The following is a 23,187-nucleotide window of genomic DNA, read 5'->3' on the forward strand; positions in this document are numbered from 1 at the left end:
TCACTCGTTTTGCTCGTTTTTTTTTCTCTATTTCTGTGTCTGTTTGTTGGGTGTTATGTGCTACTTTGACAATAATGGGCTTAAACTGTGGCAAGTGGTGGAGAAATATTGAATAATTAAAAAAAATGAAACAAAAACAGTTTTATATCATGCTGCATGATGAAGCTTATTCTTTTGTAAAAAACGGAAAAACAAATATGTACATATTTATACATATGTTTATTTGCTTATTTGCTTATTTTCATATAGCCTTCACCCACCACCAAAGAATAACTTAATTGATATTCTACTCTCAGTGAGCTAGGATAAATCGAGGAAAATGCCGTAATTTTATAAAGAAATGGCATTACTAATTAACAATAAAAAGAGGGATTAAAAAATAAAGTTGCTATATTAAAACAAAAAATAAAATAAATATCCCTAAGCATGGGTTTTGTCGTAAATTATTTTATGTGTGTAGTAAATTTTTGAAGGCAATAAAAATTAGAGCGAAAAAAAATATACTATAAATAGTTTATCTTTCATCATATAAAAAACATAAATTAGAGAAATAAATTTATATTCATTTTTATTTATATATTAAATTTTATCCAAAATTAGAAAGAGAATTTTTTCCCTATTTTCATTATGCGGTATAATAAAAGGGGGAATAATAAATTTCTATATTTATACAATTTTTTAATATGAGCTTATATTAATATTTTTTTTTTTATCAAAGAGGGCAATTCTTATTACTTTTGTTTTTCACTAATCAATAAAAATAATATATCTATATATACATTTTATATTAAAACTTTTTTTTTAAATGATAATGAGTAGGGCTATTTGAGAAGCATGATAATGTTATACATTTTTTTAAACTAATTTATATATGAATATATAAATATAATTACATACATGCAAGTGTGGGGGTATGTAAATTGATTTATACAACAAAAGGAAAGATAGCAAAAATATACACATATGTACTTATTTTTTACCTGACCGGCAATAATAAAATTAAAAAATGGGTAAGCAAAAGACAATTGATGCCAGAAAGGCATATTATGAAAGGGATATTGAAAAATGCAAAGAAGTTCATAGTCATTATCATAGTTTAGATAAGCATGATGAGCAACATAGTCTTGATAAAGATCATTTAAAAACGATCATATTTGGAAGTTTAGATGGAATAATTACAATTTTTGCAATTGTTTCCGGTTGTGTGGGTGCTAATATAACACCTGCACAAGTCATAATTATTGGTGTTGGTAATTTATTTGCAAATGCCATTTCTATGGGGTTTAGTGAATATACTAGTTCAACAGCACAAATAGATTTTATGGCAGCAGAAAGACAAAGAGAAGAATGGGAAATAGAAAATTGCCCAACAGAAGAAAAACAAGAAATGATTGATATTTATATTAATAAATATAAATTTGATAGTAAGGATGCAAAAAATTTAGTAGAAATAACTTTTAGAAATAAAAATTTTTTTTTAGAACATATGATGTCAGAAGAATTAGGTCTTATATTAACTAATGAAGATAAAAGTGAAGCACTCAAAAAAGGAATTTTAATGTTTTTAAGTTTTTGTTTTTTTGGTATGATACCATTATTTTCCTATGTACTTTACAATATGTTTTTTGGTGCAGCAAATTACACTGCTTCATTTGCCGTTGTTTTTATATCAACCCTTATTACTTTGTTCATTTTGGGCTTATTCAAGGTAAGGCTTTCAACACATGGTTTATTAGCCACTATTTATTCAGTATTTTACTCACTACTTTGTTTGCTACATTTTTTTTTCTTTTTTTTATTTGCAGTCCCAGTTTACCACTCAAAAGCCAATTGTGTGCGCCCTTAGTATGGTTCTAAATGGGTCGATTGCTGGAATGCTTCCATTTTTATTTGGTGTTTTGCTTAAGACAAACACAGGGGATTAAGAATTTAAGAGTTTGTATTGGACATTGTTACCTATTATATTACATAAAACTCTCTCTCTATATATATGTATACATACACATTTGTAATTCCATATGCGAATGGATGCCGAACTAATTGAAAACCAGCACAAAAAATAATTCGTTTTTAATATTTCGTTACCAACTTTTTTAAATTATCTCATTTTATGTATTTCAGTGCTTTATTTTTTATCCTAATTATCCTAACATTTTTAATGATTTTGTTTTATTAAAATGGCGTCATGAGCATGCATAATAAATATACACTTATTTTCATAGCACAATAATAAGTTCATCGCATATTTACAATGTATTTAGACTATATTTATTTACACTATATTACATTATATTTACATTATATTACACAATATCTACATTATGTTATGTTCCCATTTGGGCATATGCCAATGATTATTTAATTAACTCTATAAATTTATTTCCCTTAACATTTTTCTCTAAATTTTGTTACAATCTTAAGAATAATTTACATTAAAAAGGAGACAAAAATAAATCACCAAAAAAAAGTGTATATTGTATAAATAGGAAAGAAAAATTATGTTCATATTTTACGAGAAAATATTAATACACAGTTTATTGGCAAGATAGTTGAATTATAAAAATATATATGGAGAGAAACTGAAAATTTTAAATTTATTATAAATTTATAAATTCTTAATAAATAATATGACATTATTTATACAAAATATGATTTATATATTCAAGAAAATTATAAAATAAATGGTAGTGACGTTGTAATTTTTTTTTTTTTAATTATAGTTTATGCCATTTTTTGTATTAAAAAAAAAGTACATTTTCGTAAAAGGGGGAAATACTCTTTCTACATGCGAAAATTATCAGAATAACTTATAAATATGTTATATATATATTTACTAGATTTATAATTTTTTTTTATTTTTAATTTCTATATATTAAATTGTTTTATTTCCTTTTATCCGTAACCTGGTTGCTTCATTCGCTGTATAAAGCTTACCCATATTTTATCATTTTTTTTCAAAATTTTTTCGTGTTTTCTATCTTTAAACGGGTTGGAATAAGCCCACCAGTTTTTAGCACGTACTAAATGAGTATGCATGGTGTGACTATCTTTTTTGTTCCTGACAGGTCATAATATAATAAGGCCCTTCATTCCAATAATAGTTATTTTGTTTTTTCCCATGCCTTTAAATATAGAATAATGGAAGAAAAAAATGAAGGAGTAATAAAAAGTGGAGCATATAGAAATTTAATAAGTGGGTCAATTTTACATTGCCTAGAAACAGCAAGTTTAGGTTTACCTTTAGAAGTTTGGAAAACACGTATGTGTATTTATCGGAATGAGAATACAATTAGTTCATTTCAAAATATTTATAATAAAGGGATTGGACAATTTTATGGAGGGTTTTATGCTAAGTTAGTAGAAAGTAGTACTAAAGGTGCAGTATTATTATTATCAAAAGAAAGAACAATAAAAATTTTGAACGATTTAAATGTTAATAGTACTATTAGTGGATTTGTAGGTGGAGCTTGTGGAGGTATATGTCAATCATTAGTTATGACACCATGTACATTTTTTATAACAGCAAGTATTGATAAAAATATTAATTATAAAGAAAAACTTATATCTATTTTTAAGCACTCTGGTATTTCAACATTATATAAAGGAAACTCTGCTATGTGCTTAAGACAAGGAACAAATTGGGCTAGTAGGCAAGGAATTACCGAATGGGTAAGAAATATGTATATTAGTAGAAAACAAAAAAAAATTGAAAAAGAATATAATAATGTAGAAAATATTATAAAAGGGAATGGAAAAACACCAGAAAATCTCAAAATATGTGATATATCTAGTCCAAATAATTTAAATTCAAATCAAAAAAATAATAATGAATTAAATACAAGCGAAGAAATTATTTGTGGTATTATAGGTGGGTCATTATCAGTATGGAATAATCCGTTTGATGTCATTCGAGTTTATATGCAAAGTAATGCAAATAAAAATATTAAATTAAGTTTTACACAATCATTTATAAATTTATATAAAGAAGGTGGAATATTATATTTATACAAAGGTGTCATACCTCGTTGTTTTCTTTGTATTTGGCAAACACTATTTATGGTGACTGGCATTAAAATATTGAATAATTATTTTTAGTTTTTTTTTTTGACTTTAATTGCGTATTGCTTTGCATAGGTTACACGAATGTGTGTAATATATGCCTTGGCTAGGTTAATTTTTTTCATTTTTTCATTTTTTTATTATTATATTTGTATTTACTTAAAAAAAACGTGTATTTAATTTTATTGCGTTACAACGTCATAACGCCATAGAGTTTAAGAGCATGAAAAAACTTTAAGCACAAAAAAATACTCGCAAAATAGTGAACATTGCGAATTTTAGCAATTTTTAATTAATTTTTTTACTTTTTTCACTTTTTATTGCACTGTGGAGAGGGCAAAAATCGATAAGGACCATACCCATCTTTGCCTCCTCCTATTTTGGCAGCTTAAATTGATGGTAGCCTATGATTTATAAGACTTCAAGGAAATCCTTACTTTTTTTGTCGTTTTCATTGGGGGTGTTAAAAAAGTTTTTCATTTCGAAAAATCTTTTTCTTTTTATTTGATAAGCAATTTTTTTTAAAAGATTAAAATGTTTGTTATCCCGTTCTGCATAAATATCTTTAATAGGTGGTCCACTTTTTTTTTTTTGAATATAAAGTTGATAATTATCTTGTTCTTTTAAAAGGTTTTTATCAACAGGCTCAGGCATTGCACACCCAGATATTTTAGAAATTCTTACACACTCCCCATTCATCATATATCTTCTTTTTACAACAGTTGGTTTTTTATTGACTGGATCTAATAAAGAGACATTAGTAATATGTATTGGCATTTCTTGTGTAATTATAGTTCCTTTTTTATTTATAACATTCCATGCTGATTTTTTCATATTACATCCATCAACAATTACTGTATTTCTTTTAGGATTAATACTTAGTACTAATCCTTCTTTATCTTTATCTGGGCCATATAAAACTTTTACTAAATCCCCAACTTGTATATTTAAATAATAAGAAAGATTTAATCTCTTTGGTTGATTTTGTTCTCGTAAAGGATATGGGATACTTAATTCTTTACTTAATTCTAAAAAATCGTATTTATGATATTTCCTTTTCCTTTTATCAAGTCTCTTTGCTTGCATGAAATATTTAATGTATCTTGACATTTTATATTAACCTATTTGTATAAACAATAAAAGAAGTGAAATTCCCAATCCGTTTTTCTCCCTTTCTTTCTCCTTTAATTTTTAGTAATTTTTCTCTTTCCCCTCAAAAAAAAAACACATTCATTTTGTGTTGTCATTTATTTTGTAGATTATGTAATTTATATATTTTTCAATCTAAAAAAATAAGCAAAGCAAAAATTAAATGAAATATAGTCAGTAATTTATAATATATATATATTTTTTTACAATTTTATATTTTTATTATTGCGGGCAAACCTTATTATACCCATATGATCATGTGCGTACCTTTAGGTATCATGACCCTTTCCCACATATGGATTTACCATTAAACATTATAATAGCTACATATATATATTTTTTTTCTTTTTTAATTTTAAATTAGTAAATAATTTTGAAAGAATAATTTTATTTCTCTGCATTTTCTTCTACAATATGCTGGTAATTGTATATGTTCTACATTTTTAATTTCTATATTTTTTAACTGTGTTATTATATTTATTATTATTTTTAATGAAATAAAATTAGGATAGATATAGTATTGCCCGATTTGATGAGCAATATTATTTTACAAAAATCGAAACACTAAGTTGAGGAATATATTTATACTACAGAGTTGAGTATGTAAAGATTTTTCTCCATAAGAGGGGTTAAAAAAAAAAGTGATCACCCAATTATATATGATATAGTATATACTACTACATATGCTTATTAGAAATATAAATTAGTTGATAAAGAAGATAATCTTATTTAATTTTGTTGATTAGTTTTTATTTGTCCCATTAGGCATTCAATAGGTTGTTTACCACTAGGTAAAGAATAAAACATATTTCATTTTTTTGTAATTTGTATTGAAATAAAAATATGGCGGCTTATGTTGAGAAAAAGCAAGTCGATGAGGATTACATATTAAGTATGAGGAAAAATGAAACACCAAATATTTTGGAAAATTTGAAAAAAAATGAGTCAAATAATTTTTCAGATGATACAACAGAATCGATAAGTGCCATTAATCCTAAATCTGTGAATAATAAAAATAGTGTTGAAGAAAATGATAATATTTTAAAAGATGAGAAAAGAATAGACAAAGACAATAAGGAGGATAATAATTTTATTACAACCGATTTAGAAAAACAAACAAATCAAATAAGTATCAATATTTTAAACATTTTAAAAGCATCAAATATTCCAAATTGTGATATATTAAAAAGAACAAACAAAAGATTTGCTAAAGCATTTTTATATTTAACTGAAGGATATAATATGAATGTAAAAAATATAATAAAAAAATCTATATATAAAAGAAATTATAAAAATAACTCATTAATTAAAATAAAAGATATACATGTTTATTCCTTATGTAAACATCATTTATTACCATTTGAAGGATTATGTGATATTGAATATAATCCAGATAAATATATAATGGGCTTATCAAAATTTTCAAGAGTTACTGACATATATGCACGACGTTTACAATTACAAGAAGATCTTACTAACGATATTTGTAATGCTTTAAAAAAATATTTAAAACCTTTATATATAAAAGTTACAATTAAAGCTAAACATTTATGTATTAATATGAGAGGAGTAAAGGAACATGATGCTATGACAGTTACACATGCATCCTATGTATCAAAAAAAGCCACCAATTCTTTTAAAGAGCATGTTAATAATTCTTCGGGAAATGATATACCAAAATTGGATACCCTTGAGCAAGCTTTATCATAAATAATTATTATTTTACTTAATACAAACTTATAACATGATTATACTATTTTTTTTAAATAGTCCTATAAACTGCTTAATATTTATATAACAAAAAAAAATATTTTTTACTGTTGTTTGTTTTTTGTTTTGTCTTTTTTTCAAATTCGAAAATGTGGTGATATATGAGCTAGCTAAATACACCTTTTAAATGGTATATTTTTTTATTAAAAAAATAAAATAATTAAAAATATGTTCATTAAAATGAATAATTAAGAAAAAATTATAAAACGCAATAACAAAACATAGATATATGTCAAACTGCAAATTACATAAAAAAATATTCTTATATATATATTATATAAATATAAATACATATAGACAAAATTTTTATTGCATGCTTTAAAAGCTTTTATTTAATTTTTTTTTTTTAAAATTATGGGATTTAAAAAACAATGACATATAAAATTAAAATAAAGACTCCCACATTTTTTTTTAAAGATTATATAGAATAAATCTATTACTATTCCATACAAGTTTATTTGGAGATATATTGGAATATTTTTTATAAACAAAAAATATATATAACACATATTTTGTTCAGAATTTTTATGCATGTGTATATTTCCTTATCCTTAATCTTGTATATATTATTATACCATATCCGAATTTATGAAAATTGGTACATAAACATTGATTGTGTTGTTATATTCATCAATTTTTCTAAATTAATTATCGTTTTTCCATTTTTTTTTAAATTTATTTCTTCTCAGTATACTTAACCATAGAATATTTCATTAGTAATGCCACAAAAAAAACATTTTTTTTTTCTACGTTATAGTTTAAAAATTTATTCCTTCTAATCGTCCAAAGAAATATGTGTCAAATTGATACAGTTAATATTTCCACATGCCATCGTGAACGCCTTTTTAGGTTTTTTTTGCAGCTCCTGAAAACTTGCTTCATCTAAAAAGATAATAAATAAAGAGAAATCAAATAAGTAGTGAAATAAAAATTCATTTACTACACACACACACATGCATGTATGTATGTATTTATTCTTTTTTGTTCGAGCCAAACCTGCGTATAGAAAAATAAGAACCCTGTTAACATACGTTATCGTTTCTATATTATCATTCCCTTTTTTAACTGATATGATAGGACAATTGTCATTTTTATTTTTATCTCCGTACCAAAAAACACACGCATAATCATCGCCTAAAATAGGATCGTCATTTTTTGTAATGCCATTTGCAATTTTACCTGTAAAAAATTTATCATATTTGATTTTTTTTTGAAAGAGAAATATAAAGAATCATTTTTTGCGAATACATCCCATTAGAAGTTACACCAATGGGTGTTCGGCCTTATTATTTTTAATTTTTTTCGTACATAAAATATTTTGGAGTTGCTGGGAATCTTTCCAATATTCTTTGGCTCTAGGGTGAACGTAATTTTCCCAGGCTCTACATAAAAGGAGAACTTCATTTGTTGTTCTTTTTTCTACTGGGTCCCCCACTTTTGATATCACTTGAGATACAGGGTTACTACTGGTATCCTATTCAAAAATATAAAAAAGTGATGATATGTCTTTTATATCTTGGTATTTTTGTATATGCACTATGAATGCAATTTAGCTTTATATATATTTTTTTCTTTTATTTGGGTAAGATTACATCGTATGTCACAACGGAACTTTTTTTTTCATCGTTTTTATTTGGCTTTTCACCATATATTAATTCTAAAATATAATCGAACGGAGATATTGAACAATAATGACAATTGAAAATATCCATTTTATTTTTTAATTCAAAGGATGAATAATTTAAAAAATTATAAATTTAATAAAAAAAAAATGGAAAATCACATTACAAATTATTCTACAATTGTATATATATTGTATGCACATGGGTATGTATCTCATATGTCTACGTACTTATTTTTAAATGCATATTTTAAATTATATATATATGAAATGAAATAAAAAAAAAATGAAATAATTTTTTTTTTTGATTATTATTTATAGTATGTCATTCTTTGCAAAGCAGCATTTAATGTGTGATTTTAGACGTTAAATAATAAATATTCATTTATTTATTTTTAAGAATGTAAAATCTAATTTTCTTTTATATTAATAATGCATAACAGAAGGTACAAAACAAACACACGTTTGTTCTTCATTGTCTTACAAGGGTTAACCTGGCATGTTAATATGTACTATATAAATACTTCCATGTTATGCATATCATATATATAGTATAATATTATTTTTATCAAATATTCTGACTTGTTAATAATATTTTAAATATAAATAAAAAAAAAATAAAAAAAAATGAGAAAAAAGATGTATTCTGCACAAAATTACATGAACACTTGTAATTATTCATAAAAAAATATATAATTATTTCTGAATGCGCATATAAAAATATATATAATTATATATACATAATATTATTATAATACATAATTATGTACACTCATAAAAAATTCTGCATTTGTCATACTTTTTATTATTATAATATTTTTCTTTTTTTATATTATACATATATTATATTTCACTTGATAACCATTAATACAACTGAACAAAATATTTTCCAAACATTTCCCCAAAAAGGACAATTTAAATTTTTACAATTCTTTGCAATTTTTTTATCATAGTTAAATATGTTTTTAACACCACCTTCATTTTAAATTATAAATAAATAGATATTTATGTACAACCCATATATAAGTAGCACAATTTGGGGAATTAAAAAAAAAAAAATACGGTTACATTCAGACAGTTTTCATTAGTGTAATTTTATAATATTCTTTTACAACTTTTAAAATTAAAAATTCATGAAAATAATCTTTATAATTTTAGCATACAAATTTGTATAATTTAAATTGAGAAGAGTTACATATTATATTTGTATCATTATTATGAAAAATATGTAAGAACTCAAAAAATGTGAGAAAATTTCCATGTAATAATAAATCACATAATTAATCATTGGTGTAGTCATATTCCCTTAAAAATTTATATAATTATTACACCGCTAAATAAAAGGCATAAAACTGTAAAGGTAAATAGCTAAATAAAAGGCATAAAACTGTAAAGGTAGATAGCTAAATAAAAGGCATAAAAATGTAAAGATAGAAAGCTAAGTAAAAGGCATAAAAATGTAAAGATAGAAAACTAAGTAAAAGGCATAAAAATGTAAAGATAGAAAGCAAATAAAAGGCATAAAAATGTAAAGATAGAAAGCTAAATAAAAGGTTACACTTTTTAATATACAATTGATAAAAATAGCAAAAACGAAAAGAAGGATATTTTGTATATATGTTTTATTAAAACCTATGAGCATTGCTCCATTTTTGTAACTCTCTTAGCTATATATATGTATGTGATAAGATATATTCATTGTTTAAAATTAGTTAAGTAAATGGGGTTGTATATGATAAGATATATTCATTGTTTAAAATTAGTTAAGTAAATGGGGTTGTATTTGTAAGATTTATGAAAGATGGTGTGCAAATAAATAATATATTTTTTCCTACTGTTTTGATAAGTATTAAAATAAGACACTATTTTACGTTAATAGCAAATTTGAATATATAACAGACTTTATAATTCTATGATACTTATAAATTTTTTTATTTTCTTAATTTATTGTTCATTTTAAAGGGGAATGGATTAATCAATACAGCGGTTTTTTCATAAATCTTATACATAGCGAAATAAAATAATTAGCTAATAATTTTCTCTTTAAAGATAGGCATTTTTAAGTTATAGATATCAAATAAAAAAAAAACCTTTTAAATATCAAGGAATTTTTATAAATAAAATAAAACACATCAAGTTATTTGGGAGAAATATAACATAATTTATAAAATTTAAGACAGGCATATAATTAATAAAAGACATAAAATATTAATTGTTTAATTTTTCCAATTATATGCATGTATATATTTTGTCTGAAAATTTCAAGATTGTTTTTATGTTTAATTATTCCATTTTTATTCAAATTGGTTGTTTGGTCTACCTGTATAAGATAAACTTATTTCCAGTTTTTTTTTTTTATGGTATTTATTTTTGGAGGTTTATAGTTTAAAAAATATTTTTCTTATACTTAAAAAATCATTTTATCGCAATATAGTATATTCCCTCAAAAATTCCATAATTAAAAGAACGGATATATATATGTGTGTAATTATAAATATATAAAAATATATAAATATGTTATTACATTTTGCTCATTTTTCATCAAACATGGTAATTATATTCGATTAAATTATTAATTGGCAAATATCAAACTTGTAAATGTATATAAAAGATTTATACATATGTAATTGTAAAAAAAAAAAAAAAACGTATATACATGTATACATAAATACAGTTACAATTCTTAGTAAAAAAAAATATAAATATATATATTCTCGATTTGTAATTTTTTTTTTTATAAAATTATTATACATGCTTGTTTTACTATACTTTTCCCCATATTGTGATATATTTGTTGATATTTTTTTTTCACTTTTTTTATATATTTCCTATTTTTGCACAATTTTTGCACTTTTACAATTTGATCTTACATTTATATAAATTACATATTTAGTAATAGGGATAAATAAATTCGAGGGGAATATTTGTTAATACATGTAAAAACATGAATTGTTAGCTTTTTTATTGGAATAAAATTTCCATATAAGGTTATTAATTTTTTTTTTTTTAAAAAAGTGAGCAGCCTTTATTTGAAAAATAATTTATTTGTTTTTCCAAACCCATGATTGTATACATATTTGAGTAGCATAAGTCTTATAAAACAAAAGTGTGTGTAGTTCCTCAATGTGTATTAAAAGGAGAGAACATAATTGTGTATGTGATAATTAAATTTGTGTAAAAAAAAAAAAATAAAGATATTATTGTTGCAGAATAAGACGGAATAATGCAACTTGTGTCTGATTTTGTAAACGCAAAGTACCTATATGAAAAGGTACATATAAATAAAATAATTTCAAAAAACTATAAAGAAATAATAAAGAAGAATGAAAATCCAACATTTGAAGATGAAATACGAGCTTTTACAAGTGTTAGAAACAACATTTTAACAGAACAATTTAAAGGGCCAAATGATAAGTTATTAAAATTATATAAAGAATATTTATTTTATTTTGATATATTTAAAAAAAAAAAATTATTAAAAGATAATACTATATTATATAGTAATAATATATATGAAAAAAATAAAAAAGTAGAATATGTATTTGAGCAAGAAAATATAATAATACTATTTAATATATGTATGATAAAATGTAGCTTATTAAAATATCATAAAAATTCAAATGATATGAAATTGTTAAATAAAATATCTAATAAAGTTGTAGATATATTTAAATATTTATTTGAAAATATGAATAATGATAAATTGAGTGAATTAACAGATATCAATTGTGCTAGTACTTATATATTTTTATGTATGGCATTAGCATATCATGAAAATATGTTTTACAACACTGCTATATTAAAAAAATGTAAAAGAAATTTATTATCAAAATTAAGTTATAACATATATACCTATTTTAGTAATGCATTATATTGTTTAGACGGGAAAATGCTTGATGTATTTAAAAATGCAACAAAATTTTCAACTGCAAAAGGTAATATACATTATATAAGGAATGTGAATAATTCATTTTATAATTTTATATTAATAAATAAAATAGTCTTCATCAGTATTAGTAATTATCATTGTGCTTTAAAATATGCACAACTAAACCAAGAGGTTGATGATATAAATATTCAAAAATATGAAGAAGACAAAATCGGAGAAATCATTTGTAGATTAAAATATAGTTTAGACAATGTAAATAATGGAATAGAAATTTGTAAAAAAAATAATTTTAGTATGAATTTTTCTGAATTAAAAGATAAAATTGTTAAATCATTAAATTTTTTTGAACATGAAAATAAAAATATATATTTTGAGGTTATACCAACATATGATAAGTTAGATAAATTAAAAGGCACTGAAGTTATAAAAGTTAAAGATATAGATATATCTGATATTTATATAAAAAAAAATATTTCAAATGATTTAAAATTATTATTTAATAAACAAGCTCAAAATATTTATTATCAATATAATGGAGAATTAACACAAGTATATAATTTATTTGAAAAAAATTACACAATTTTAAATGATCAATTTAAAGTAATGAATATATCTAATCGAAAAAATATTATATCATCTCTTAATAATGCAATTATAAGTTCGTATAATAAAATTAAGGATTATTATAGACCTGATATATATTACAACAATTTAACTGCTCTAAATAATGTAGAGGTACATTTACAAGACATACTAAATCAAATTGAAACAAATTTAAATACAGAACATCGAAATAATTTTGAATTTCAAAAAAAATATGTTAATGTTGGAATAAATCAAGAGTCCTTAAATTCATATAATTCATTTTTGCAACATGTAAAAAGTTTTAAAACTGCTTTAGAACAGCTTCGAAAAAATGTAGACACATTTAAAAAATTTCTAGAAAATAATCATGAAAATTTTCAAATATGTGAAATGGAAATCTCTGGATTTTATAAGCATGTAATTGATAATCTTAATCTTTGTACTAATGTAAACATTGAATCATTAGATAGTATTTATTCATATTACCAGTCAATTTTATCTGAAGAAAATGAACCTCTAAAAAAAGAAAATGAATTAAATGAAAAAAATGATATTGAAAGTACAGCTCAATATAACAATTTACCATCATTAGTATATACTGATTTTCAAACTTTTTTAAAAGAAAATAATATAATTATTAATATAAATAAAAATATAGATAAAAATAATTTATTTCACTACGACAAATTAAATAACTATATCAATGTTCATTCAGAGTATAAATTTTTTTATGTCCTTGTTTCAATCTATTTTTCATTAAGCATACAGCTCAAAAAGTTTTCATATCACCTACACAATTTGAAGAATAGCATAAAAGAGGAGTTTCTGAATTCGATAACGGTATAGCTATCCACGCATATGCTTGGCACCCATCACTTGTGAGGGGAATACCCCATAATAATCACCCCTTTTTTGTCACTTTTTTTTTGTCACTTTTTTTTTGTCACTTTTTTTTTGTCACTTTTTTTTTGTCACTTTTTTTTTGTCACTTTTTATTTTGGCAGGAGGAAAAAGATAGCGATAAATTGAATGAGCTATTGGAAAAGGAAAGGGAAATATTAAATATGAAAAAAGAAAAGCTTGAAGAAATTGTATCATTCTTTGAAAAAGATCTTAATAAGTTTTATGATTACTTTCACGAATATAACAAGCTAGACAATTTCAAAACTCTTGACGTAAGTTTATTTGTAAATATATGTCTATTAAACCAAGAAGGTGTTTATAAATTTGTATATTTATTTATGTATTTTTTTTTATCCCCTTTTTCAACAGAACTTTAACATATTTTTAAAGGATCTAATGGAGAACTGCAAAAAGCTCAACACCATGTACGAGCGACACTCACATACTTTGAAAAATGCTCTCATGCTAAAGGATGATGTAAGATTATTTCATGTCTACAAAATATGTATAACATACTTTGGCGTGGCAAGTGTTATACCCTTTACTCTACCGATCTTATTATCTTTCGCTTATTTTTGTTTTATCTTAGGTAAACAAGTATATATACATGCGTGAAAGCGAACGGTCAAACATAAGGTAATGCCATATGCACGAATATGTAGAAATGGCTTAATGTATTTTCCACCATTTCACTATTATGCATATATACAATTTTTTTTTTTTTTTTTCCCACTATTCAGGATACAACAAATCCCCAATAACTGTCCAAGGGATGGTCATAATAGTCATAAGCCTTTTTAATGAAATATGAAATTACAGTTTTATCTGTTAATAAATTTATTTATATATTTTTTTTCGTAAAATGTATATACACACACATGATATGGATATTTTGTTTATTGGAAAAATATAAAATATGTTGACATATTTTATTTAATATTTATACTTGTTTTGTATAAACATATTTGCTAAATTGTGTTTACCCTCTTACACAATTTGAGTAATTTGAAAATTCAAATTAAAAATAATAATAGTAATAATAATAGTAATATAAATAAAAAAAAACAAACAACCATTAAAGTATAATATTGAATAATTCAGGTTATACGACAATATTTTATTTTAATTTTTTTTTAAAACCGGCTAATTCAAATAGTTACCTATATATGTGTATTATTTTGTTCTCTTATTTTATAAAGACGTAAAAAATTGTTGACATAAAATAAGTCATATATTTTTTCGACGAATAAAATGGGAATAGAAATGATTATGTAATTGTTGTTATGGTCAATATGTAGAATGGAAAGTTATCATTAATTTTGGTGTGGTGAATAAATAAAAGATAGTAAAATATTATTTTTCATTGTTTATAATTAAAAAATGAAATAAAAAATCCTTTTTACTTTTCCAATTTGAAGTATTTGTAATTTTTTAAAGGAATAATGTTTAAATGAAAAATATCGAATACAACATTTTTATAGAATATAAAAAATTATTAAATTATTACAATAAATATGGATACAAATAAAAATATATATGTTTATTGCTTATTTATTTTTTTGTTGTTGTTACTATTTTATGTCATCGTTTGGGGTTATAAGTTTTTTTATTTTTAAAGCCTTTTATAATAATCTTCTTTTCTTTCACTATTATAAATAATACTAACTACCCATACATAGTGTACTAAACAGTATATATAATAATAAGAATGTTAATTTGGAGTATATAATTATTATATTATATATGTTTTACTTCCCCTTCTCTTTCTATTATTGGAACAGGAAATTTTATATATGCCAATGTTTTTTCACTTATTCTTTTATATATTACTTTTATATATTATATATACGTGCATAATATATTTCACTTTTTCGTTTAAAATATAAATGAAGCTAAATAATAATTTATATAAAAATATGAAGCGTTAAATATGGTGTTATTATTAAAAGTCCATGTAAGTACATTTATTCTACACCCTCTTTTTTTCTTTTTATAATATATACTTCAATATTTCTTTGGATTTTTTTATAATTGCACTATGGGGATATAATATATAATTTTTGGCAATATCAATATATTTATTTATATATAATAATTATTATGTAAATTAAAAAATGGCATAGGTTTAATAATAGCATAATAATGGTACGGTACAATAATAATAATATTAAAATAGGGGTTTGCATACTTTGATATTATTTATGTATATTGCTTATTTATACTATTTTTATCGGTATACAAATAAACATAATTAATGCTTAATTTTTTTCTATGGCCTACATATAATAATAAATATATATATGTATGCATATTTAATGGATTTTATAAAATAAAAAATAAAAAAAAGTAGTAAATTAAAATTATTAAAAAAATACAAAAAAATTATATAAAAAATAATATATTTTTATTATTTTATAAAAAACACCAAAAAACTTAAAAAATTAAAGATCATAAAAAAAAACAAAAAAATAAAATAAAAAAACATAAAAAAAACAAAAAACAAAAACCAAAAAATACAAAAAAAAGCATAAAAACAAAAAATACAAAAAAATAAAAAAGACCCAAAATAATAGAACATTATAAACAAATCCAAGAATATATAATTAAAAAAAATTTTTAAATAAGGCCAGTAAAGATAATAAAAACAAACAGGTAATATATTAAATAAGAAAGAAGATTGAAAATTATATATAAGCATATATGTATATGTATATGTATATAATTTACCAAAAGGCTTCTACATTTATAAATGTGGCAGTATAAACTTTTCTACCATATAATAAGCACATAAAAACGTGCTACATTCATTCTATGCATATTTCAAACATTATTACATATTCTATGTGTGGGTATATACCTCCAACGGTTTATACTGTTCCGCATTCTGCTTAATATATAAACTGCTCATACATTAGTAGTGCTAGAAAATATTATCTAAATATTTTTCATATGCATATATGGCCCATTTTGGGAATTGGCCTATTCTTCATTGTGTTAATATTTTAGCTTGTCAGTACTAATTTTTTTTTTTTTTGCAGCTAGCCAAAATGATAGCCAACAGTACGAATATAATGCCCCCAAGTTTTTCCACAGCATCGCTTTATGTTGGTGATTTGAGCGAAGATGTAACTGAAGCAGTTTTATATGAAATATTTAACACCGTTGGGCATGTGTTATCTATAAGAGTTTGTAGAGATAGTGTAACAAGAAAGTCTTTAGGATATGCATATGTAAACTATCATAATTTAGCAGATGCAGAAAGAGCATTAGATACTTTAAATTATACAAATATAAAAGGACAACCAGCTAGATTAATGTGGAGTCATAGAGATCCATCATTACGTAAAAGTGGGACTGGAAATATATTTGTAAAAAATTTAGATAAAACTATAGATAATAAAGCTTTATTTGACACATTTAGTATGTTTGGTAATATATTATCATGTAAAGTTGCAACAGATGAATTTGGAAAAAGTAAAAATTATGGTTTTGTACATTATGAAGATGAAGAAAGTGCAAAAGAAGCTATTGAAAAAGTTAATGGAATGCAATTAGGATCAAAAAATGTATATGTAGGTCATTTTATTAAAAAATCAGAAAGAGCTACTAATGATACAAAATTTACAAACTTATATGTAAAAAATTTTCCTGACACTGTAACTGAAGAACATCTAAAACAATTATTTAGTCCCTATGGTGAAATAACATCTATGATAGTAAAATCAGACAATAAAAATCGAAAGTTTTGCTTTATTAATTATTCTGATGCAGATAGTGCAAGAAATGCTATGGAAAATTTAAATGGAAAAAAAATTACAGAGGATGGAAAAATAGATCATAATTATGATCCTACAAAAGAGGAGGCTGAAAAAGCAGCAAATGAAAACTCTAATAATACTACATCTGATGAAAATGCTACAACATCTGAAGCAACAGCAGAAAAAAAAACAGACTCTGAATCAGCTACTAATAAAGATGCAGCAACAAAAGAAGATCAAACAAGTGCAAATGGAACAACTACCACTGTCACATCTACAACAGATGCAGATGCAAAAACTGATAAAGCAACTAATGATAGTACTGCTGAAAAAAAAGATAGCAAAAAATCTGGAGAAAGCACTGAAACACCAAACATATTATATGTAGGTCCTCATCAATCTAGAGCAAGAAGACATGCACTCCTAAAAGCAAAATTTGATACATTAAATACTGAAAGTCGAAATAAACATCCAGGTGTTAATTTATATATAAAAAATTTAGATGATTCTATGAATGATCAAACACTTAAAGAATTATTTGAACCATATGGAACTATTACATCTGCAAAAGTTATGAAAGATGATAAAGATCAAAGCAAAGGATTTGGATTTGTATGTTTTGGAACCCATGAAGAAGCAAATAAAGCAGTAACAGAAATGCATTTAAAAATAATAAATGGAAAACCATTATATGTAGGATTAGCTGAAAAAAGAGAACAAAGATTAACAAGATTACAACAAAGATTTCGTATGCATCCAATAAGACATCATATTAATAATTCATTGAATTCTCCAATGCAATATCCAAATAGTCAAACACCACAATTACAATTTAATCAAAATGCATTGAGTTATGGTCGACCTGTAATTACAACTTTTAATCAAAATAATTTAATATCATGGAGACACCAACAAGCAGCAGCCCAACAACAAGCAGTACATCAACAAGCTGCTGCACAACAACAATTGGGTTTTAATGCAGGTTTAAGAGGACAAATAAATCAAATGCGATTGTATACACAAAATAATATGATGAATCATAATATGGGTCAAAATAAAGCTAATCAGCAATTACATCATAATCAACAATACCCTATGGGACCAAATCCTCAACATCAACAAGGAAATTTGAATGCACCAGGACAAGCCAATCCTCAACAATTACAAGGAGCAGCACCAGTTCCAGCTAACCAATTATTAAATAATAACATGAGAAACATGAATGGTAGAGGAAATAGAAATTTACCAGGTATGAATATGCAATCACCAAAACAAATGCCTTTAAATATGGTAGGAGGAAAACAAAACAACCCTCAACAAAATCAAGCACAAGGACCACCTCAAGGACAACCACAAGGTCAAACACCACCATCACAACAAAAAGCTGGTCAACCAATGCAACAACAACCAATCCCACAAAATAACAACTTTAAATTTACATCTCAAGCTAGAAATCGTATGGAACTACCAAATAAAAATGCAAATAAAGTAAATAATATGAATAATATGACTCCAGGATATAATAATAATACTACATTAACTGCTGCAGCATTAGCATCTGCTCCACCTTCAATGCAAAAACAAGTACTTGGTGAAAATTTATTCCCATTAGTTGCTAACTATCATCCTACATTAGCTGGAAAAATTACTGGTATGATGCTTGAAATGGATAATTCAGAATTATTAATTTTATTAGAAAATGAAGATCAACTTAAAAAGAAAATTGATGAGGCCCTTGCAGTTTTGCAAAATGCCAAATAAGTTTCTTTGAGATTTTTATGAATTTTGGGTCACCGAGAAATTTGTTTCTCAAGCGCACGCTGGCGTGTACGTTTGCACGGAAGCTGCGCATAATATAAAAATTAAAATGAATTAAATATAATTAAAAGAAAGCAGCTTTCACGTATAGTACTTTTATTTTTATATGTGTATGTATGTACTGAAGACGGCTATGAATATATACCATGTGTATATATATTATGCACATTTTTTTTGCAGAAAAAATAAGAGAGAGTATTCGAATTATGTGTACAAATTTATTAAGCATAGAATTTTTTTGTATCTAAAAGAATTAAAAGAGCATTTTAAACCTATTTTTATATAAGAAAAAATAATGTTTTGAATTTAGCATACTTAATGCAGATATTGAAATAAAGTAAAAGAAAAAAAAAAAAAAAATATATATATTGCTGTATGAGCAATATGCATGTTAATATGTATTTATGAATTTATGCATAATTCATTTGAAAATAATATTTTATATTTATATAGACGCATATTTTGTTGTTCATACTTGTATGTATATTTGTATGCATTTGGTATATTAATAATTTTTTTTTCTTATATCTATTTATGTATATGCATATATATTTACCGCGTAATCCCTATTTTGCTCTTATCAACATTTTTAATTTTAATATTTTTAAAGAACACTGTGTAAAGCTATATTATTTAAAGAGAAAAAAAAAATGATATAAGCCCATGCACTCTTTATCACGATAAATTTTATCGTTACAAAAAAAGAAAAATGCTAAAGTAGTAGTGTCATATGATGACTATGGCTGTAAAATGAATTTTTAATTTTTATAATTAGCTATGTTCCATTCTTTTATTGTCGTCAATAAGGTTTTATTAAAATAAGAAATGTGTTGTTGTTCCTTAAAAATTAAAAATATATATACTTTTTTTAAACTATAAGAAAAATATGAATCATATTTTGTATCGTTATAATAACCTCATTATTATGCAGGGTTTTTCCCCATATATTTTCAAAATAATTAAGTTTTATATTTATGAAAATATTTTAAATGGCATATTTACAAAGACACCCCAAAATATGTATATAATAATTTTATTTATATGATAAAGAATTAATTTATTACTTATCAACATTCTGTCATAATTTTCAACTATGAGAAAAATTAAAAAAAAAAGGCATATTATTTATAGGGTTATTTTAAATTTTGCAAGTTTAATTTTCAATGAAAAATTTTATTAAAGTTATTATTTTTTAGCTTTATACAATGAGAAATATGCAAAGTATAGCTTAAAAAAAAATGTAATACCAATAATACGTAGTATGCATATATAAGCTGAATATATGGAAAAAATAGGCGGCGTTGTTCTGTTTATATTTTTAAATCAATACTGTGATAATATTTAAAAAACTAAAAAACTATATTGTTTTGTTTTCCTTATTATGAATATTTGTTCGTTTGTTTTTATAATTTATAGTACGAAAAAAAAATTGCCATCCTATTTTTCAAAATTTGAAGAATGCCATTCACAAAAAAAATTAATTTAGGAAAATTAATATTTGAAATAAAGTGATTAATTTTATATAAATATCGTTTTAAAAAAATGTCAAACAATATCAAAATAAAGGACTAAATGCTAATATATATATTTATGTATATATGAGTATGGTTTGTTATTTATCCATTTTGTTAATAATATAAATTCATTTTGAATGGTTAAAAATAAACATTAACGGCAAGGTAAAAATAGTAAATAGAAAACCCAAGTAGAAATATCCAATACATATACAATACATATAAACACGTCAAATGATATATACTTAAGAAAATAAAACCGGTTTATATACATATACATACTTTGTATTTACCCATAAGTATAAAATTTGGTGAAATATAGTATGAGTGCTAATATTTTCGAAGGGGCCACTGTCCTAATTGATGATGGCTTTTATACCTCTGATGATAATGAACAAAAAAAAAAAAAAAAAAACTCAGCTAGCCAAAATTATACTAACTTAAAAAATAAAAAAAGCAAGCTAAATCATAATGACCAAAATAATGAAAGTAGTTCCAGTGATCAAAGTGAAAGTAGCGTATCTTCAGATGAAGATCAAATAAATGAATTTGAAAAACAAAATAATAATGAATATAATAATTCAAAAGCGAAAAAAAATGATGAATACCATTATTTTAACTTGGACAACTACCTAGGTAGCGACGCCGATTTAAATGAAGAACATGAACAGTCATATAATAATCAAACAAATAAAAAGGTAAAAGATATTAGTGGAAAAGTATGGAATGATTCAGAAGATGATGAATATGATGATGATTCATCATATGAACAAAAATTAGATAGACTTAAAGTAATTCAAGAGAACGATAATATACATGACGAAGTATGTATTGATGTTCTTGATGAAAAAGTAAATATAGAAAATATTTCTGTTAAAGGTGATTATGATATAAATGCTTTTCCTTCCGAAGATATATATATATATGATAATAAAGAGACTGATAATAATATATATAAGACTAAAAAAAATAAAAAACAAAATGAAAAATGTATTTTTTTAAAATATCGATTACATCAATATACATTTAATCAGATTGATGAAAAAAAAATTAAACAAATTGTTTCTTTGCCAAATAAAAATATATTTTTATCTGTTTATAAAAATAGTTTGTTTGTTATGGAATATAAAGACGAAGAATTAAATGCTTCGAAAAAGTTAAAATTTAATAAGTTACTTAATTATGTTGAAGAATACAATGAAAGTTCCTACATACTATCCAATGATATTTTCCTTCGAAAATATGACATGATCAAAGAGTAAGAAATAAAAATAAAAAAATATTTAAACTTGTTCAATACATCATTATTTGTGTGAGAATGTCTAGTACGTTTCTTATTTTTCACCTGTTTATTTTAATATATTTTGTAAACAATTTCTTTTTTTAGCACGGTATATAAAACTAGAGTCCATAATCCAAGCACAGTACTAATTCCAAAGGAAATAAAATTTTACTCTCAAAATAATAACTTAGATGATGAAACAAAAGATGAATTTAGTGATTTATATTCCATGTCTTTTTATTCATCAAATAAGATAAATATATATGATATAAGAAGTTATGATATTGTTAAAAGTTTTGAATTAAATAACCGTTTTATAGGTATGAATTTTTATAAAAAAACAAATAGTTTATTTGCTATAGATAGTAAAGGATATATATATAATTGGTGTTTAAATACAAATAAATTAATTAATAAAATGATGGATAATTATTCAGTATTTCCATCTGCATTTGAAGTATATAAGGATTACCTAGTTACATGCTCTTTCAATGGGTTCCTTAATTTATTTGATATTAATAATTTAAATAAACCAATCAAATCTTTTAAAAATTTAACCCATAGTATTCGAGATGTAGTTTTCAGTCCATCTCATAATTGTCTATTATATTATACACATCTTTTAAAAAATGGAATTAGAATGGTAAATTTAGATACAAATTATGTATATTGTAATATACCTTGGCTTACTACACGATCCAAATATAACATATATGCTGCTAATTTTTTTAACAACGGCAACAATTTTTGTTTTGCTACAAGCTCTAATTCTTTTTATGTTTACGACATTTGTGGCTACAATTAGTTACCAACATTTCGACATACATATTTTTAGTTTG

The 23,187-nt window shown here is 23.6% G+C and overlaps 8 protein-coding genes across 8 annotated transcripts; 6 read left to right on the forward strand and 2 right to left on the reverse strand.

Moving 5' to 3' along the window:
* Positions 1 to 1,006: 1,006 nt before the first annotated feature.
* On the forward strand, positions 1,007 to 1,925 carry PVVCY_1404070 (vacuolar iron transporter, putative; the record flags this gene model as incomplete). Its single annotated transcript, XM_008624624.1, has 2 exons — positions 1,007 to 1,708; positions 1,806 to 1,925. 2 exons carry the CDS (start codon positions 1,007 to 1,009, stop codon positions 1,923 to 1,925), a joined length of 822 nt encoding a protein of 273 aa, XP_008622846.1.
* Positions 1,926 to 3,138: 1,213 nt separating this feature from the next.
* On the forward strand, positions 3,139 to 4,095 carry PVVCY_1404080 (mitochondrial carrier protein, putative; the record flags this gene model as incomplete). Its single annotated transcript, XM_008624623.1, has 1 exon — positions 3,139 to 4,095. One exon carries the CDS (start codon positions 3,139 to 3,141, stop codon positions 4,093 to 4,095), a length of 957 nt encoding a protein of 318 aa, XP_008622845.1.
* Positions 4,096 to 4,470: 375 nt separating this feature from the next.
* PVVCY_1404090 (50S ribosomal protein L24, putative) lies at positions 4,471 to 5,169 on the reverse strand (the record flags this gene model as incomplete). The annotated part of the gene is made up of 1 exon (XM_008624622.1): positions 4,471 to 5,169. One exon carries the CDS (start codon positions 5,167 to 5,169, stop codon positions 4,471 to 4,473), a length of 699 nt encoding a protein of 232 aa, XP_008622844.1.
* An 882-nt stretch (positions 5,170 to 6,051) lies between these two features.
* Positions 6,052 to 6,918, forward strand: PVVCY_1404100 (GTP cyclohydrolase I, putative; the record flags this gene model as incomplete). Its single annotated transcript, XM_008624621.1, has 1 exon — positions 6,052 to 6,918. One exon carries the CDS (start codon positions 6,052 to 6,054, stop codon positions 6,916 to 6,918), a length of 867 nt encoding a protein of 288 aa, XP_008622843.1.
* Positions 6,919 to 7,753: 835 nt separating this feature from the next.
* PVVCY_1404110 (conserved Plasmodium protein, unknown function) lies at positions 7,754 to 8,690 on the reverse strand (the record flags this gene model as incomplete). The annotated part of the gene is made up of 4 exons (XM_008624620.1): positions 7,754 to 7,860; positions 7,975 to 8,157; positions 8,287 to 8,452; positions 8,571 to 8,690. 4 exons carry the CDS (start codon positions 8,688 to 8,690, stop codon positions 7,754 to 7,756), a joined length of 576 nt encoding a protein of 191 aa, XP_008622842.1.
* A 3,132-nt stretch (positions 8,691 to 11,822) lies between these two features.
* Positions 11,823 to 14,777, forward strand: PVVCY_1404120 (BRO1 domain-containing protein, putative; the record flags this gene model as incomplete). The annotated part of the gene is made up of 5 exons (XM_008624619.1): positions 11,823 to 13,913; positions 14,078 to 14,248; positions 14,346 to 14,453; positions 14,566 to 14,612; positions 14,717 to 14,777. The coding sequence occupies 5 exons, from the start codon at positions 11,823 to 11,825 to the stop codon at positions 14,775 to 14,777; spliced, it is 2,478 nt and encodes an 825-aa protein (XP_008622841.1).
* A 2,246-nt stretch (positions 14,778 to 17,023) lies between these two features.
* Positions 17,024 to 19,495, forward strand: PVVCY_1404130 (polyadenylate-binding protein, putative; the record flags this gene model as incomplete). Its single annotated transcript, XM_008624618.1, has 1 exon — positions 17,024 to 19,495. One exon carries the CDS (start codon positions 17,024 to 17,026, stop codon positions 19,493 to 19,495), a length of 2,472 nt encoding a protein of 823 aa, XP_008622840.1.
* A 1,894-nt stretch (positions 19,496 to 21,389) lies between these two features.
* Positions 21,390 to 23,153, forward strand: PVVCY_1404140 (conserved Plasmodium protein, unknown function; the record flags this gene model as incomplete). Its single annotated transcript, XM_008624617.1, has 2 exons — positions 21,390 to 22,324; positions 22,454 to 23,153. 2 exons carry the CDS (start codon positions 21,390 to 21,392, stop codon positions 23,151 to 23,153), a joined length of 1,635 nt encoding a protein of 544 aa, XP_008622839.1.
* Positions 23,154 to 23,187: the final 34 nt, after the last annotated feature.

The sequence above is a fragment of the Plasmodium vinckei genome (assembly GCF_900681995.1).
Source record: "Plasmodium vinckei vinckei genome assembly, chromosome: PVVCY_14".
In the NCBI taxonomy this organism is placed as follows: domain Eukaryota; phylum Apicomplexa; class Aconoidasida; order Haemosporida; family Plasmodiidae; genus Plasmodium; species Plasmodium vinckei.